This window comes from Eschrichtius robustus, chromosome 10 (assembly GCF_028021215.1).
Source record: "Eschrichtius robustus isolate mEscRob2 chromosome 10, mEscRob2.pri, whole genome shotgun sequence".
NCBI lineage: Eukaryota > Metazoa > Chordata > Mammalia > Artiodactyla > Eschrichtiidae > Eschrichtius > Eschrichtius robustus.
In genome coordinates, this window is record NC_090833.1 from 104365461 (window position 1) to 104381939 (window position 16479).

A 16479-nucleotide genomic window follows, 5' to 3' on the forward strand; every position below is an offset into this window, starting at 1 on the left:
TTCTTCCTTACACTGAGTCCCAACTACTAAACATCCTGCCACTCAGTGATAACACCTACTACATTATGTGCTAGGTATTTTACATACATCATAACATTTCCTTCAAACAGCCCTATTAGGAAATATTATTTTACAGAAGAGGCTCAGAAAGTTTAGGTACTTGATCAAGGTCACACAGCCAGTGAGAGGCAGAAGTGAAATTTACATTCAACTCTGATGACTGTTACCTGGTTCCATAAAACAAGAAACTCCTTTCACTTTTTTTTTTTTTTTTTTTTTTTTTTGCATTTCATCACTTAATGTTTAAGCTCTCACACTAGATTTTTACAAGCTGGTGAACAATGACAAATTATTTCTCCCACAGAACTATAACCACGTTCCCAGACAGTATAAATATATGGTTGAGCTAATGTTAATACACATCACCATTTTACCCATTACATAATAAAACAAATGGTCAAGTATCCAAATATTAAGTCACACAGCTCAAAAGGCGTATAAAATATTAAATGTCTGCTCAATTCATTAGCAGAGACCCACTTCTTCTTTTTTTTTTTTGCAAGAGAGGTTGGGAATCACACTTCAAACAAAAATAAGTTGGTAAACAACTTCAGGTAAGTATGAAAAAAAATTACAAGAATTTCAGAAATTTTACGATTAAGAATTGTTTTCGCTACAATAACAAAGTATTTCTACCCCCGAAGTGCAAACATTAAAATTAACTATAAGGCTTTTTTGCCTGGAGACCTTAAAAAACATGTGCTTCTGTACAGGCAGATTTTCAAAATGGAGGTGTTCTATAACAGCACAAAATGAGATTTATAGACAGACATTAAATAATCACTGTTTCTAACCACTCTTATGGGGGCATCTTTGTGGAGTATAATGAATTTCTACAGTTCACTTGTCTGCATAGAGGTCGTGCTGTGCCTGGCAGTAATTTCCACTGCCCTTCAGAAACTCCATAAACGTGTGACCAAGAACACCACAGATCTGAGGAATACGTCTACTCATTGAAGACTGTGGCCTAATCATACAGCTGGTCCTGAGGCGGCGGCGGCAGGGCAGGGGCGGCGGTGGTCGTCGCGGGGCGGCGGCGGCTTCGCGGGCTTGGGCTGGGGCACCGGACTCGCTCCTGCAGCGAGCGGCTCCGAGAAGAGCGCGCAGCCCCGCCGCCCCGCAGTCCCGAGAGCCAGTATGCGTGCGGAGGCCTCCTTTCGCCTTTTAAATGGTTCAGTTAAAAAGAAAACCAATTTATTCTTAACACACTGGACGTGTTTCTTGCTCATGAGATTTTTTTTGTGAGACTCGAACAAGATCCTAAGATATTAGAAGGGCAAGACTCAAGTTACTCACCTTTCAGTTTATGAAATATTTCTACGGAACCACTATGCGTGGTAGACATTTAAGCCATTGCTTAAATATCAGGACACAGACTAGTAAATGCTAAATTGTTCAGTCCAGGAAAGAGATCATCAGGACAGTCGGAAACGGTTCCAAGGAAGATTGGGAGGGGAAGAGGGGGAGCGCCGCGTGGTATGTGGGATCTTAGTTCCCTCACCAGGGATGGAACCCATGCCCCCTGCAGTGGAATCGCGGAGTCTTAACCACTGGACCGCCAGGGAAGTCCCTCAAGGACGATCAGAATTGAGCTGGATCTTAAGGGATCCATAGGATACCGATTCTGAGAAGGAAACAGAGGGACACTCCAGAAGGTGGGGAGCAAGTAGAAGCTTATATATCCCTGAAATTCGGCGTATACACTGTCACAGAGCTTGAGTGACCAACAGTTTCGTTTATCCGCTGATATTACGGTAAACGGAAGCTAACTTGGAAGTTTAAATTAAACGTCCGAAGTAAGAACGCCTGGTCTAGGAGCACTAAACGGTGATCCACGCGGGCGATCCTGCTACCTCTGGCGCCCCTTAGCGGGACTCTCCAGTCCTACTACCTGAAACCACCGCAAGTCTGAGCATAATCGTTTGCCTCTCTACAACACTATGCCAAACTCCACGATTACCGAGGGGTCGCGACACGCACTTACCCGCCGCGCAAGCGCTACGTCCTCCTTTCCGCACAAAGGCTGCGGGAGGAGGGGTCGGCGCAAGCGCTCTGAGTTTCTCGGAAAATAGGGTCATCATCCCGCCTCCTGGCGCAAGCCGGCAGAGAAACGCATGCGCTGTGAGGAAGCACGGGACTTATTTCACGCGGCGGTGACGTAATGACAGAGGAGGAGGTGGCCCAGGAACGGAAGCCGGGAAGGAACCAGGGCGGAAGGGGACCAGGGCCAGTGCTGTGTTCGGAGCCTCGGCTGGGCTGGGGTTCCAATGTGGTCCCCGGAGCGGGAGGCCGAGGCCCCGGCCGGGGGAGACCCGGCGGGCCTACTGCCCCCCGAGTGGGAGGAGGATGAGGAGCGCTTGTCCTTCCTGTTCTCCGCTTTCAAAAGGAGTCGCGAAGTGAACAGCACCGACTGGGACAGCAAGATGGGCTTCTGGGCGCCGTTGGTGCTGAGCCACAGCCGCCGCCAGGGGGTGGTGCGCCTGCGTCTGCGGGACTTGCAGGAGGCCTTTCAGCGCAAGGGCAGCGTCCCGCTGGGGCTGGCCACCGTGCTGCAGGACCTGCTGCGGTGAGGGCGGGCCCGTTCCGGGGGCGGGGCGGCTCCCCGGGGGCAGGGACCCAGGTCGTTCTCCGGAGCGCACCGCGACCAGCCCGGGGTCTGGCCTCCAGGAGCCGTCTGTGTTTGCTCAGTGGGCGAAGAAGGAGGCCGGGTTAGGGGTGTTTGGAGGGAGAGGGAGGCGGGGTATGGGGGGAGATTGAGGGGCCAGGATAGCCTGATTAGATGAGATCCAGACGGTAAGAGGAGAAGCCAGCCTGGCGGAGGTGACAGTGATTTGTCTGGACTGGAATCCCGTTATGTAGTTATTTCATAGGGGCTTCCACATTTGAATAACCCCGGAACAGAAGGTCTGTGAGACAGGATTTATTGAACTAAGGAAGGGCACAGCTAAGAAGAAGGTAGTGGTGGGGAAGAGGCCTGTACGGGTCTTGCCAGCAGCCTCCACCCCATCCCCGCCACAGGTCATGTGTCTGGCCTCTCTTGATGACCCGAGAAGGTCCTGTAGGTGCTACCTGTGCGACAGGTGCAGGGTTTTGGAGGTTCCTGAGGCGGTAGCATGCACATCAAACAGACGTACTGCACTTTGTAGCGGGCAGGTATTATGCATACACCATCTGGCTCCCTCAGCAGTCCTGTGGGTGAGGTGACAGAATTATCCTCAGCAGACAGAAGAGGAAGCTGAGCCACAGAGAGATCGAGGGACTTGCTGGGGGTTACGCAGCTGGATAGAGGTCATGCCGGGGCTGGACCCCGGGTCTTCTGATTCTAAAGCATTTGCACTTCACGTTGTATATGTCATACCCAGAGCAGCCTCGCTAGCACAGTGACTCCCTCCGTGACTGAAGACGAAAGTCAACTTTGATATGTTGCTTTTAGCTCTCTGCTCTTCCTGATTAAGAGATCTCCCTTCTCCCCAGCCCCCTTCCCTTGGCTGACATTGATGGGGCAAGCCATTTCTGGAACTTCACGTTTCTAGGAAAGTGTACTGTGGGCAGTTTCAGTTCATGCCCAACGTGGGGAGACAGTAGCTGAAAAAGTCAGTGAGGGGCAGGAAGAGTCTGGGCTTCCTTATTACAACAGGACCATCCTCTGCCACGTCCCACCCAGAGACCTTTAGTACCTCGATTTCTCCTCTCCTGACTGCTGGCACTCCACTGATGCCTCTTGGGGCTTGATGGGGTCTGGCACCTGAAGAATTTCTCAGGGAGATATTTTTCCATAGAAGCAGCATAGCAGAGTTGTTAACAGCTTTGCGTGAGGGCCAGATGGCCTGGGTGCAAATCTTGGCTCTGCCACGTGCTAAATTATGTGACAGAGGAAAAATTATATGCCCCTCCATAAGCCTCAGTTTGACCAGTTATAAAATGTGATGATAATTATACTTAGGTTTATTGAGTATTTGAAGAGACACTCCTTATGTAGCCCTTAGCATAGTGACTGGCCCATGGGAAGCATTCAGTAAATTTAGCTGCTTAACACTAGTACCATGAAATGCTTATGTCTTAACTCCACCCAACTTAGGAATAGCAGAAAACCCTTTCTCTGAATGTCTTTGTATTCTTCCTCATGTCTTGCTCTTGACATTAATCCATTATTGTTGTTTTCATTTTATCGTTTTGAGCTCCGTTTGTAACGGGAAGTCTCAACATAGGCTGTGTGGCCTCCTGTGCCTCTCTGTATTCTTAGTGGAGAGCTTGCATTTTGGAGCCAAATTATAGTTTAGCTTTGGCCTCTGTCATCTTCTCAGTCCCTCAGTTTTTTCTTGCAGAAAATTGTGAGGCTTAGAGCTGGAGCATAAACCGTACTGCTCCCAGTAGCTGGCACAGAGTAGGTGCCTGGTAAATGGTGTTTATGAGGATGATCAAATTCCTCTTTGGGGGTAAGGAGGGAGGTCGGGACATTGCAGTAAGCCTACTACATGTCTTTTTCTTTCTTTGCCTGCAGTCGAGGGGAGCTGCAGCGGGAGTCAGACTTCATGGCCAGTGTAGACAGCAGCTGGATCTCCTGGGGGGTCGGAGTCTTCCTGCTGAAGCCCCTCAAGTGGACTCTTTCCAATATGCTAGGGGATAATAAGGTTCCTGCCGAGGAGGTGCTCGTGGCCCTGGAGCTTCTTAAGGTGGGTGTTCAGAAGCAAGAGGTCTGGGTGTCTTCTGGAGTGATGGCAGGACCCTCCACGTTCCTTGGGTTGCTTGGGTGAATGGTTAGAAAAAGAACAGATCTTTTTTACACAGTGACAGAGTTGATAACTGAGTTTATCTAACCTCCCTTTCGCTGTACTTTGTAGTATTTAGTTGTTAGTTGGACCTGTCCATTTCAAGGGTGAGCCTCTGTCTAGGAATTGTCAGTTAACACACAGTTGATTCTTTTCTGTATTTGTAGGGATTAATGATAAAAAGTTTAGAAAATGCTTTGCCTTCTGTAGTTTATGTGCAAAAATTTCTTTCTGGGGACCTTAGACTTTCAGCTTTGCCTTCCCCTAAATCAGGGAACTAGGCTCAGATGTCCTTCTTTTGTACTTACTTACCTCCATCAAAGAAGCCACCAGGCCCTTGATCCCTTCATGCTCTCCTGGTCAGTCGGCTTCCTCCTGGCCTGCCTTCCGTCCGCAGCCCAGAGCATGCAGCTGATGCTTGACTGCTTCCCTTATCAACACCCTCGGGCGCCTCTGCAGCTCTCTCGGGCCACACCAGAGACACCAGCAAATCAGCCACCTTAGATCAGCCCCATGGTCCACCATCCCTGCCAGAGAACATCGCTGTATCGCCAAGCCTGGGGCCCCTTTCAAGGTCCCCAGCTTTAGGAGGGCCCTGGGAGCCACTCCGCAGGCCAGTGTTCTTGTCCCCTCCCCGGCCCTCCCACACACCTTGCATTCTCTGCAGTCACCGCACTGAGAAGGTAGAACCCCCTTAGTCGTGCCTTCAGCTGTCTGTCCGCCCACCTCCAGTTTGACTTCCTCTGAGCCCTGCTTTCTCCCCAAGCTCAGAGGATGAAGTGTCCTTCCTGTGTTCCACGTGTGCTCTCGAGTCTGTCCCTACCCTTTGTGGCGTCTGTGACCCTGCAGATCTGTATATTCCTTCCCCCTCTCTGTCGGTGCTCTCCTTCTTCAGCCTCTAAACCCACTCTGGTTCTCCCATCTCAGGATGACTCCTTGCGGGACCTGGGGCCCCTCCTAGTCACCGCTCTGTCTCTCCTTGTTGTCCCCACGTCCTCACCTCCACACACCCTTTAACCCAGGGCAGACCTGCTTCACCCCCATCATTCCACCCGATTGCTGTGGGCGAGGTTATAGTAACCTTAAGTGTGTGCGTGTATGTGTGTTTTTAAAGTTGACTGAACACCAGGTGGCAGAAGTAGACTCGGAGACAGTGGTTATTTTTTGAAACTCACAGACCAAGCCCAACCTCAGGGCCCTTGCATAGCCCTGGAGGCTTCCACACCCCTGGACGCAGGTCGGAATCCCCCGCCCCCGCCCCTGCCCCATGAGAAGCTCCAGTTTCTCCTCACCTCCACAGACGCCCCCCAGCACCACCCTTCGGCCTGGGGAACAGGTCTCCAAAATCTACCAGCTCTCTCTGTCCCCCCGGGAGTTTTGACTGAGCAGCATGCATTTTCTTCAGGGGAACACCTCCCCCGCTTTGCGCTGCACCCCCTCCCCACCCAGGGCCCTGACCTCCAGGACCTCCAGGGCTCAGCCAAGACCTCACAGAAACTGTGGGGTGTTTTAGGTGGTTCTGGGCCAGCTCCATCCCTCCTTGCGGTCTTTTACCTCTGGTGTCCTCCAGTCTGGAGCAAAGAGAGGTAGATCCATTTATCCCCACAGATGTGATTTTGGACTCAGTCTTTTGAGAGCAAACGCAGAGATGGGGGTGGGAGTGGAATTACATAGGTCTTCTAAGAACCAACAATAATTTTTGACAGCAAAGTAGTCTAATCCTATTTAGGTAGAAAAATAAATTTAGCTCTTCAGGGGCATGGACTGTTAAATCTGTACCCAGCTTACATCACTAAATAGAACACTTCACACTTATTCTCTTTCGGTGACGTCTGCTATCAAATATATGGTGACCTCAAAGATGCAGTTTTCTCCTGGGTTAGAGACTTGTTTTCATGTGTGAAAATAAAGGGTCTTATCTGGATATTTTTATAAAGCAAAAAAGCCCGTTTCTTCGGTAAATTGATTTTCCCAAGTCTAAACACAGAAAGCAGCCAGCAACTTTTAATTTTATTTGAAAAAAATACCAAAAAGTAAAAATTGCCCATAGATTTTGCTATTTAAAAATTTAAAGAAAGAAGTTAAAGTTTCCGTTCTATTCATCCCATTTCCATCTCTTTGGGTCCATTCCCTTCCTGCTTGTGTCTGTAAAAACACACGCATCTTTTCTTATTGAGCCTATTATATTACTTTCCATTGTATCTTCTTGTTGGCATTTAATACTTCCTGGAAATCTTATTTACTTGTTTACTTATCTACTATATAAGCTGTCTCCCCTACCAGAAGGAGAAGTTCCGTGGGTTCTGGGAACAGTGCCTGGTACATAGTAGAGAGTCAGTAAATATTAGTTAAGTAAATAAATGAATATACACATACATACATATCTATGTACATACACTCCATTTTTTTTTCCAGAAATGGAATCTGCTTTCACCTACTGGTCTGTAACCTCCTTTTTTTTTACTTTTCACCTTAGTATATCATGAGCATCTTTCCAGGTCCCTACACAATATAGATCTACTTCATTCTTTTGGATGGCTGCAGAATAATCTATAAACACGCCACAATTTATGCAATAGTTACCAAATGGATATTTGAGTCATTCCAATTTCTCCCTACTACAAAAAGATACTTCTTTGACAGCCTTGTGCCTACATGTATGTACTTCTACTTTTATTTTTATGGAATTGATTTCTAGAAATGCATATGTACATTTTAAATTTTAACAGAAATTGCCAAATTACTTTTCAAAAGTTTGTATAAATTTACACTTTCATGAAGATTGCATTAAAGTGTCCAGTCTCTTCATATCCTTGCCAGCACTGGATACCAGCAATCTTTCAAATTTTGCCCATTTGATGAATAAAAATGATACTTCCTATTTGTGATTTGAGCATCTTTTCACCTACCTACTGGCCATTTACATATTCCTTTCTGTGAATTGCCTCTTTATATCCTTTGCCTGTTTTTCTTTTGGATTCTTTGTCTTTTATATTAATTTGTAGGAGTTCTTTATTAGGGATAGATAGATATATAATATATTTAGTATTAGGGATGTTAATATTGTTTCCCAGTCTCTTGTTTGCTTTTCATTTTTATTTATGATGTCTTTTACTATATAAACGTTTTTATATTTCTGCAGTCAGAGTTCTCACATTTTCCTTTATGGCTCTTGAATTTCTGCTCTTGCTTAGGAAGGCATCCTCTACTTCAAGGTTACCAGATTTTTTAAATATTTTCTTCGAATTATTTTATACTTTCATTTTCTCAATTTAAGTTTTAGTAATTCGGTATGTATTTTTGTATATGTGGTAGAGAAAAACTTTTCCTCTAAATGGGTAGCCAGTTGTCTTAACATCATTTGTTACTGTTGTGTACCATTAATGTATGTGTGTGTGGACAGCACGCCGTTCTTACTACAGTAGCTTTGTAGTAAATGTTTTTATCTGACAGCACAGTCAGATCTAATGAAAGCTCTAGTTGCTGTCTTATTAGACTCTTCTGCTGCCTTGGATACTGTTGACCACTCACTGCTTAAAATTTTCCATTACCTTGACTTTGTTGTCACTGCAATGCAGGTTCTCCTTGGTTCTCCCCAAGCAGTTTCTGCATCGCTTTTGTGAGTTCCTTCATCTCCTGAATGTTTTGAACGTTGGTCTTCCTTCAGCTTATTACTTTGCTCTCTGCATTTCCTTGGGTAACTCATTTATACTTGCGATTTTAACTACCTTCTATATACTGAGGACTTTCAGATTAATATATCTCCTGTCCTGGCGTCTCCTTCGAGCTTCAGATTTTTATATCCAATTATCTCCTGTATAATCTCAAGCACCCCAAACCAACATGTCCAAAATGGAATGTTTTGTCTTGCCTTTAAAGTATGCTTTTCCTCCTGAATTCTTCCTGTTAATCCACCCAGTCACTCAAGCCAGAGCCCAGGAGTCATCCTAGATTCCTCTTTCGCCTCTCCCCCCAGACCCAGTCACCATGGACTGCCAGTTTTATCTTTTAACTTTTGCTTGAATCCCTCCCTCTTTGTCCCTATTCCCATTGCCCTGTTCAGTCCCTCATACTCTCTTGCATCAGTGGTCTCCCTGCCTCTGAGCCTAACTCCTACAATCCATCCTTTCCCCGTTGTCAGCTACATCTCTGTTAATCTAGCCATGGCCTTCCCTTCAGGCACTACCCACCATCTGCAGAGTAAAGGACAGCATAGAAGATACATTACACTTTGTATGAAGTAGAAGGGCTTCTGCTTTCTCAGCCCTTCCCACCCGCATCCATAAACACCACACTGGACTCAGACTCCCTGCCGTTGAGGGACTCGTGACCATCCCTCTTCCCACGATGCCCTTCCCACTGACTTCACCTAATGACTTAGTCACCCTACAGGATTCTGCTCAACAATCTTTTTTTTTGTGAGCAATTTATGAACTCCTTGGGTATTCCTTCCCTGTATTTTCATAGCATTCTGTGCATACTCCAGTAAATATTTCTTGTTTACAGGAGACCGAGAGAGTAATTTCCATGAAAGAGGAAGACCGTGGCATTGTTTTTTGGAACTTGTATTTCTTAGACTTCTCACAAAAATCCTATCCCACCCATTTGTCACATAAGACTCCTTTATAGACTCAATAATGTTCCGGTTTGCAGGATTGCCATTTGGCATAAAAATGGAGAGACCAGGATTGGCAGGGAATTTAAATATCATCTCATCCACCTTCTCCAGTTGGTGAGTGGGATGCTGAGGACCAGTGAGACTGACTGGTCCAGGGTCACACGGGCTAGGCCAGCCACCGGGCCTTGGCTCTCATTCCTGGCCATTGCACCCCACCACACCACCTCATTCTCCCCTTGGGGGACCATGGGCCAGGGAGCTGCAGAGACGTGACGTCCTAGATGGAAGGGCAAGCACACATCTGGCTCCCAATATATTACGTACCTCATTTCATCCGTGTTCCCCAGACTTTCCTCCGAGGTTTAAAAAAAACACAAATCCTTTTTCCTTTTCCAAAGCTGAAGACAGGGTCGGTGCTCCCCTGCTCTTGCCTTGTGTGATCGTGGATCTGAAGCACGGGGTCAGGGCTCTCCGGGTTCCGTGGGCAGCGATCAGGGCCCGCGAGCACCTTTCACTTTCCCTGCAGGAGAAGGCTGAGGAGGTGTATCGTCTGTATCAGAACTCCCCTCTCTCCTCCCACCCCGTGGTGGCCCTGTCGGAGCTGAGCACCCTCTGTGCGGGCTGCTGTCTGGACGAGAGGACCTTCTACTTGGTGTTGCTGCAGCTGCAGAAGGAGAAGCGAGTCACCGTCCTTGAGCAGAATGGGGAGAAGGTATGGAAACTCGCTGCTCCTTCCCTGACTCACCGAGGACTTGTTCAGTGTGTACTGACATGCCCGCCCGCATCCCTGCCTGGTGATTTCTCAGCATTTGGGGTCGGGGCAGCAGTAATTTGTCCCTGTCCCTCAGATTGTGAAGTTTGCCCGGGGCCCACACGCCAAGGTCTCTCCTGTCAACGACGTAGACGTCGGGGTTTACCAGCTGATGCAGAGCGAACAGCTGCTGTCGCGCAAGGTGGAGTCCTTATCCCAGGAAGCAGAGAGGTAACTCCCCCTGAGCTGAGCACCCTTGACCCCCACCCTGGCCCTTAGAGCTGGTGTCCGTGGGCGCTTAAAAAAAAAAAGGTTTTTGTTTTTTTTTTTTTTTACTAATTGTGAAAGTACTGACTGCTCGGTGCAGCCATCATGGAAAGCACAGACTATCACAAAGGAGAAAAAAATGAATTCCTCCCCCAAAGAGTACAGCTTTTAACACTACGTTTATGGTCTTCCGTGCCAGTATCCATTTAACCAGTGTTTATTGAGCTAGGCCTTGTCTTGGGGACTTGGGGATACAGTAGTGAACGAGACAGGTCTCTGCCTTCCAGGGGTCTTGCTGAGGGACCTCTGCTCTTCCCCTCCAATGACTGTGCAAGGCGTCCCTGCTAAAGGCACATTACCACTTCTCCAAAAAGTAGGGTATGTAGTAGACATGGAATTAGAATGTGCTTGTTCACGCCCTCTTACAGTGGGAGAAACCCCATGTTGTGGGAAGGCCAGCGTCATGTCATTGGTGGTGTTAGGAAGTCACTCCCTACCTCCTGGCTCCCAGGATGGGAATTTGTCTTCAGGGTGCCTCGTCAGCATGTTTGCACACCCCCGCCCACCCACCCCGCCCCCGCTGTGGGTTGAAACAGCTTTTCCTTGGTCCTTTGCCTTTCCCACGGGCAGACCCGCCCAGCCCGCATCTCAGCTTGCTGCAGGGGTTTGGCGGTGGGCTGTTGGGCATCGTTTTTCTGGCCATTGGGTGGAATGAATTTGATCTTCAGATTTGAAAGTACCTTCACTAAAAGTGCTACTCTTGGGGACACTTCAGGACCCTGCCACCCGCATCCTCTGGCCTCGTCATCTTGAGCTGTCCCTTTGTTCGTAGGTATAAAGAAGAAGCCCGCCGGGCATGCCGAGCAGGAAAGAAGCAGCTGGTGAGTTCTCTCTCTTCCCCCCACAGCTGTGTACCTGTGCCCACAGCAAGAGGAGCCCCAGTTCCGGGAGTGACCTTCTCTGGGGGAACAGTCTGCGGGTGGCCCAGGCACCACAGCCTGTTTTACAAACCTGGGGTGGTCTTATCATCTGGGAAGTGCTCTCTTCCTCTAGCCCTTTCCCCTGCCCAGTCTGACCCTGACCATGACCATGTCTCCACACCCCGCCCCCCCCCAGGCCCTGAGGTCTCTCAAGGCCAAGCAGCGGACGGAGAAGCGCATCGAAGCCCTGCATGCCAAGCTGGACACTGTTCAAGGCATCCTGGACCGGATCTATGCCTCGCAGACAGATCAGATGGTAGCCACTGCCCCTCTGCCCCAGTGCTTGGCTGGTCTCTGCGGTGTCCACCGCTCATCCCCTCCGCTGTGGCTGGCCTTGCTGTTTGGAGGAGGCCTGGGTTCTTTCAGGATATGCCTGGGACTGCCTTTGCCTCTCCCATTGGGCAGTTTTGGCCTCAGTGGACATGGGGTGAATCATGCGTGGGTGGGGAAAAAAAACCACAAAGCTTTCTTTTGGAGATGAAACAATATTGTCTGTATTTTGCCCAGTGTTCTTTATCTGCACTGATAACTTTGCTTTCTCTTCAGGTTTTCAATGCGTATCAGGCCGGGGTAGGAGCACTGAAACTCTCCATGAAGGATGTCACAGTGGAGAAGGCAGAGAGCCTTGTGGATCAGATCCAAGAGGTACAGGAGGGGGTGGGAGGACACACCTACACAAGGCAGTTCCTGAGGACAGAAGTGACTTTGTCGTACCTCCTTCTTTCCCAAACTGTTTACCTTGTGAACTTGAGGACGCTTTCCTTGATTCTCCAATGGGGCAGCATTACTTTGTAACCCTGAACACTGAGACCCAGAGACCATTCAGAGTTCAAGGCCTTGTGCTTTTCTCTTACAGCTGTGTGACACCCAGGACGAAGTTTCTCAGACTCTGGCTGGTGGGGTAACCAATGGCTTAGGTGAGTTGACATGGTGATTCCGTCTTCTTTCCTCTCTAAGATGACTTCAGCTCCTTGTGCTGTGATAGGTGCGGCCGTGGATCTGGTTTTTTTGGTGCAGGCAGGGCTGGCCCACCCTCCCCTCTCTGTGGGGCGTCTCCACAGGAGTAAGGAGAAGGAATTGGCATTTCCTCCTTGACAGGCTGTGCTAACGACCCCTTGGTGCTCTGGCATCCCTGACTCCCTAGGCCTCTTCAAGGGCAAGGAGAAGCAGGGTCCATTCCATGGTGTTAGCAAAATACACCTCCTTGATGACTCAGCTCTGTGTATGGAAAAAGCGTATCTGCTTGAAGGTGTCCTCTGCCTCCCAACTCACACGATTTTTTTAATAAACCTTCAAGGAGGCCTGGGCATCTTTTGTAAAGCCGAGCTGGGTTTGCAGTCCTCAATCCTTGACTCATTAATGCATTTCCTCCCTGGACTTTATGTGTCCTTATGTCATCTTTTCTTTCCAGACTTTGACAGTGAGGAACTGGAGAAGGAATTGGACATCCTCCTTCAGGACACCACCAAAGAACCTTTGGATCTGCCCGACAACCCCCAGGAGACGTTTCATACCAACAGTGTGCCTACCCCTAGGATCTCGGATGCTGAACTTGAAGCTGAACTTGAGAAACTGTCCTTATCAGAGGGAGGTACGGAGCTGTATTCCCAGGGCTGCTGGTGGGCTTGTGGTCCTCTGGCTGACAGTAGCGAGGCTCGAGGTTAACGTTTCCCAGCCCCGTTGCCCAATCTGCCAGGGTACCGAAGTCGGGTGAGGGAGTTGTGGGCTTATTATTCAGACTCGGTCCCTTAAACACTGGGATGCTTTCATCTCAAAGATCTACCTGGTATAGAGTTCAGTCATTTCTTCTCCTTGCAGGTTTGGTCCCAAGCAGTAAATCTCCAAAAAGACAATTGGAACCGACTCTCTAAAGCCATTGTAAGACCCTCAAGTGAAGGACCCTCACGTCAAAGAGACACCAGGCTTGTGTGTGTGTACATAGTTATTTAAACGAGAAACTCTCGGAATGTGTTGGAAAGAGGAGGAAGGACAACCATTCTGATGTATCTGGATACTACCACTTACTACGGGATAGAATTTCCGGAAGTGTGCTCCCGAGGCGTGCTGCCAGCTGGGCTCATGGCCCTGCCTTCTCGTCTTTATAGTGCCGCAGTTTATACAGTTCTGTGTTTGCCCTGTCGTCTCTCATAGCCTGCGGCTCCTGCCATGGGCTCAGTTAGGTTTGTCTTCCCCCACCAGCTTTGTTCCGGCCAGCGAAGGCGAAAGATTGGTGCAGCTTTGCCAAATCAAAATCTGTCCTCGTCCCCCACCCTCACTGTGTTTAGAGGAGTTTATTCTGTCAGTAGGTCCGTTACACAGCTCTTCCCAGCCCCACTCTGTTTCCATTGGTAGCGAGAAGAAGGAGAATCAAACAGCTGCCACGTTATGGAGAAACACGCAGTGTGAAAGGTTCTCCCCTGGGGTTCAGATTCTCCAGGTGTTCAGAAAGAGAGGTAACCCCTGAGTGGCTCAGAGTCGTGACAGTTGGAGAGGGGGCTTGTGGGGTTGGTGGCCACTGCTGCTTCTTCCATCTTATGCAAAAGAAGATCTGCTGACTGGAGAGATGGTTACTCTTGGTCTTTTGAACTTGACGAGGAGAAGCCCAGGTGACTACAGGGCCCCGGGTGTCCAAACCCCATATGCTTTCTTAAAAAGGCATCATCTTTGCCTTGCCCCCGTGGTGAATAAATTAAATATAAGTTAAATACATAAATCAGAAGAAGCCACACAACAGCACACCTCCCCTTCTTGAGCCTGGCAGACAACAGCAGGTTGTTTGAATTTCAGAAGCATTTTACGTTGTAGCCCACCACTTGGGGCAGGGGATCCGAGCCAGGATGTGCAATAGAAGCAGAGGACAGTGGCCTCGGCCACGTCTGCTGTGTGCTCCCCCGGTCCTGCTCTGCGCCCGGCCCCGCCTCCTGAAGGCCCATCTTCCTACTTCCTTTGACGTGTGGGAGAGGATGGCGGAGGGGGACAGGCAGGAGAGGGCCTGAGTGCGCTGGCAGCAGGGAGAAGAAAAGACACCAGCCACACTGCCGCTCTGCCGCGCGGTCCCAGACGCCTGCCTGGCCCTCGGCCCTGCCCCTCCTGCTTAGGGTGACGGAGAACAGAGGGGAGGAATTTGCTCCAGGCCAGGAGCACAAATCACTGTTCAACAAGTTTCTCTCCCACTCGGCCTTGGGAAACTGAAATGTTGGGGGTGAAGAGAAACAATCACTATTTTTTCTTTTTTTATCTGGTAAATAATTAAAAGAAAAACCCTGAGCGCCTCGTCCTCGTCTCTTTTTTAGGTTGTATACAGTGCCTTGGTCCTTCCTGCATCCCCACCCTCACCTCCAGCATGCACACACGGGTTCTTTCACTGACGCCACAGGAGAAGGCTGACTGGCTTCCTAGTGGGAGTCCCCAGCTGCTGGGAAAGTGGTCAGCCTACCTGATCGCTCTCACGCAGATGCTGTTATTAAATGGCCTCTTTTGTTTAAGAACGTGTCATCATTTTCCTTACTCTTTTCCTTGCCCTCTTCCCTCTAAATGACCCACTTTCCTCGGCCCGTGTGATCGTACCATACTTTAGTCTGGCACCAGTATTTACTCAGCGCCTGTTACGTGCGTGGAGCTTGCCATCCATGGCGGGAGACAGGTTTTGAGCCTGCGAGCAGAGCTAGAACAGGCTAGAAGATCTGCTGCAGCACTTGGTACGTTAGCAGGTGAACCAACCAGGAAAAGGCGTCCGGAGGAGCCAAGAGCAGAGACGGTTTGAACAGAACAGAGTGAAGACAGGCTGGGGGAGCGGCAGGGGGAGGGGGGGATGTAGTAGGGAACCCTCTCCGCCCCCAAAAGTGTAAGTGCCTAGACTTTGAGTCTCTTGTCTGCTCTCCTGTTACTCTTTCTCTCGCTGACCTGAGCTGATAAGGAGTCCTTGCTTCAATGTTTCATCCTGGTTCTTTGCTGTGCAACAGGAAATTAAGAGAAGAGGTTGAGCCTGGGCTTGGGTCAGAGGGAAGACAAGGAGCCGCCGTCTGGTCGTGGCTGCATTTTCTGGTCGTGGCTGCATTTTCGGCATTGGATTCCCGTGGCGGGCCCGGATCTGGCCTCAGGATTCTCTCCTCTTGAAGGAGTTGACTCGGTTTAATAAGGGAGCTGGTGAGTTTTCTTCTATGTGGAGAGAGATCAGGCCCAGATGAATCAGGTTCAGATGCTGTCCTATTGGGAGTGAAGTTCCCTATGGGGTCCAGATACACAGCAAGGACATTCAGGGAACAACTATTTCAAGTTAAGGGCTCAGGGAGGGCCCAAGCTCTCATTTCCCTTGAATATTTCCTTGGGTTTTTAAAATCTTGTCAAGCAATCTACAAGTTTTAGAATATCATACATCCTTAATTCCACTGAGATCAAGTAGGGAGAGAAAATGTAGCTAATCAGGTAGAGACTGGTCCTGATGCGGATCAGGAAACTTGGCTCCAGTTCTCACCTCCGCCACTAACTGGTGGCTTTGGAAACACGGGGCCTCTCATTTCTCATTCACAAAGAGACGCAGACAGACAAGGTGATCCAGAAATTCTGATGGTCTTAGGGTCCTCTGAGCAGTCTGCTTCTCCCTTCTCTTGAATCCTTGCTGCCTCGTGACGGGAGTCAGGGCAGTGCCACAGCAAAGCCACGCCTGGAAAGGTGGCCGGAGAGTCCCCAGTCCCTGCCAGCTGGGGACATCAATGTGGTGTGTGGAGGGCAGGTGGGGGTGGGAGGAAGGGGACGGGCTCAGCCTCAGAGTCTGCTGGGCCTCCCAGAAAGCGGCTCTTAGCCAGAGCCCTGCGGCTGCGTGGGCTCCGAGGTCGGGCACCCTGTTGTGAGAGGGCCCAGGAAGGGTGAAACTGCTGTGATTATCGCTGCCTGCCCAAAGGGCAGAGAGAGTGTCCAAGGTTGAGCAGACCCCGGGAAGAGGTCAGGATATTCCGGTTCAATCTGCTGGCAATGTCATCAAGGCCATCGGAAAAGAGAGAGCGCTACCAAAGCTGTTCAGAAGGACGAGGCCAC

At 49.3% G+C, this 16479-nt stretch overlaps 1 protein-coding gene across 2 annotated transcripts; it reads left to right on the plus strand.

Moving 5' to 3' along the window:
* Nucleotides 1-2261: 2261 nt before the first annotated feature.
* Nucleotides 2262-14712, plus strand: CHMP7 (charged multivesicular body protein 7). Of its 2 annotated transcripts, XM_068553266.1 has the most exons (10): nucleotides 2262-2626; nucleotides 4562-4733; nucleotides 9974-10159; nucleotides 10296-10429; nucleotides 11298-11346; nucleotides 11582-11701; nucleotides 11992-12090; nucleotides 12302-12362; nucleotides 12857-13036; nucleotides 13264-14712. In XM_068553266.1, the coding sequence occupies exons 1-10, from the start codon at nucleotides 2328-2330 to the stop codon at nucleotides 13314-13316; spliced, it is 1353 nt and encodes a 450-aa protein (XP_068409367.1). In that variant the 5' UTR covers nucleotides 2262-2327; the 3' UTR covers nucleotides 13317-14712. The 2 variants fall into 2 exon arrangements, with proteins under 2 accessions (XP_068409367.1, XP_068409368.1); XM_068553267.1 differs by lacking the exon at nucleotides 12302-12362.
* The last annotated feature ends 1767 nt before the right edge of the window (nucleotides 14713-16479 follow it).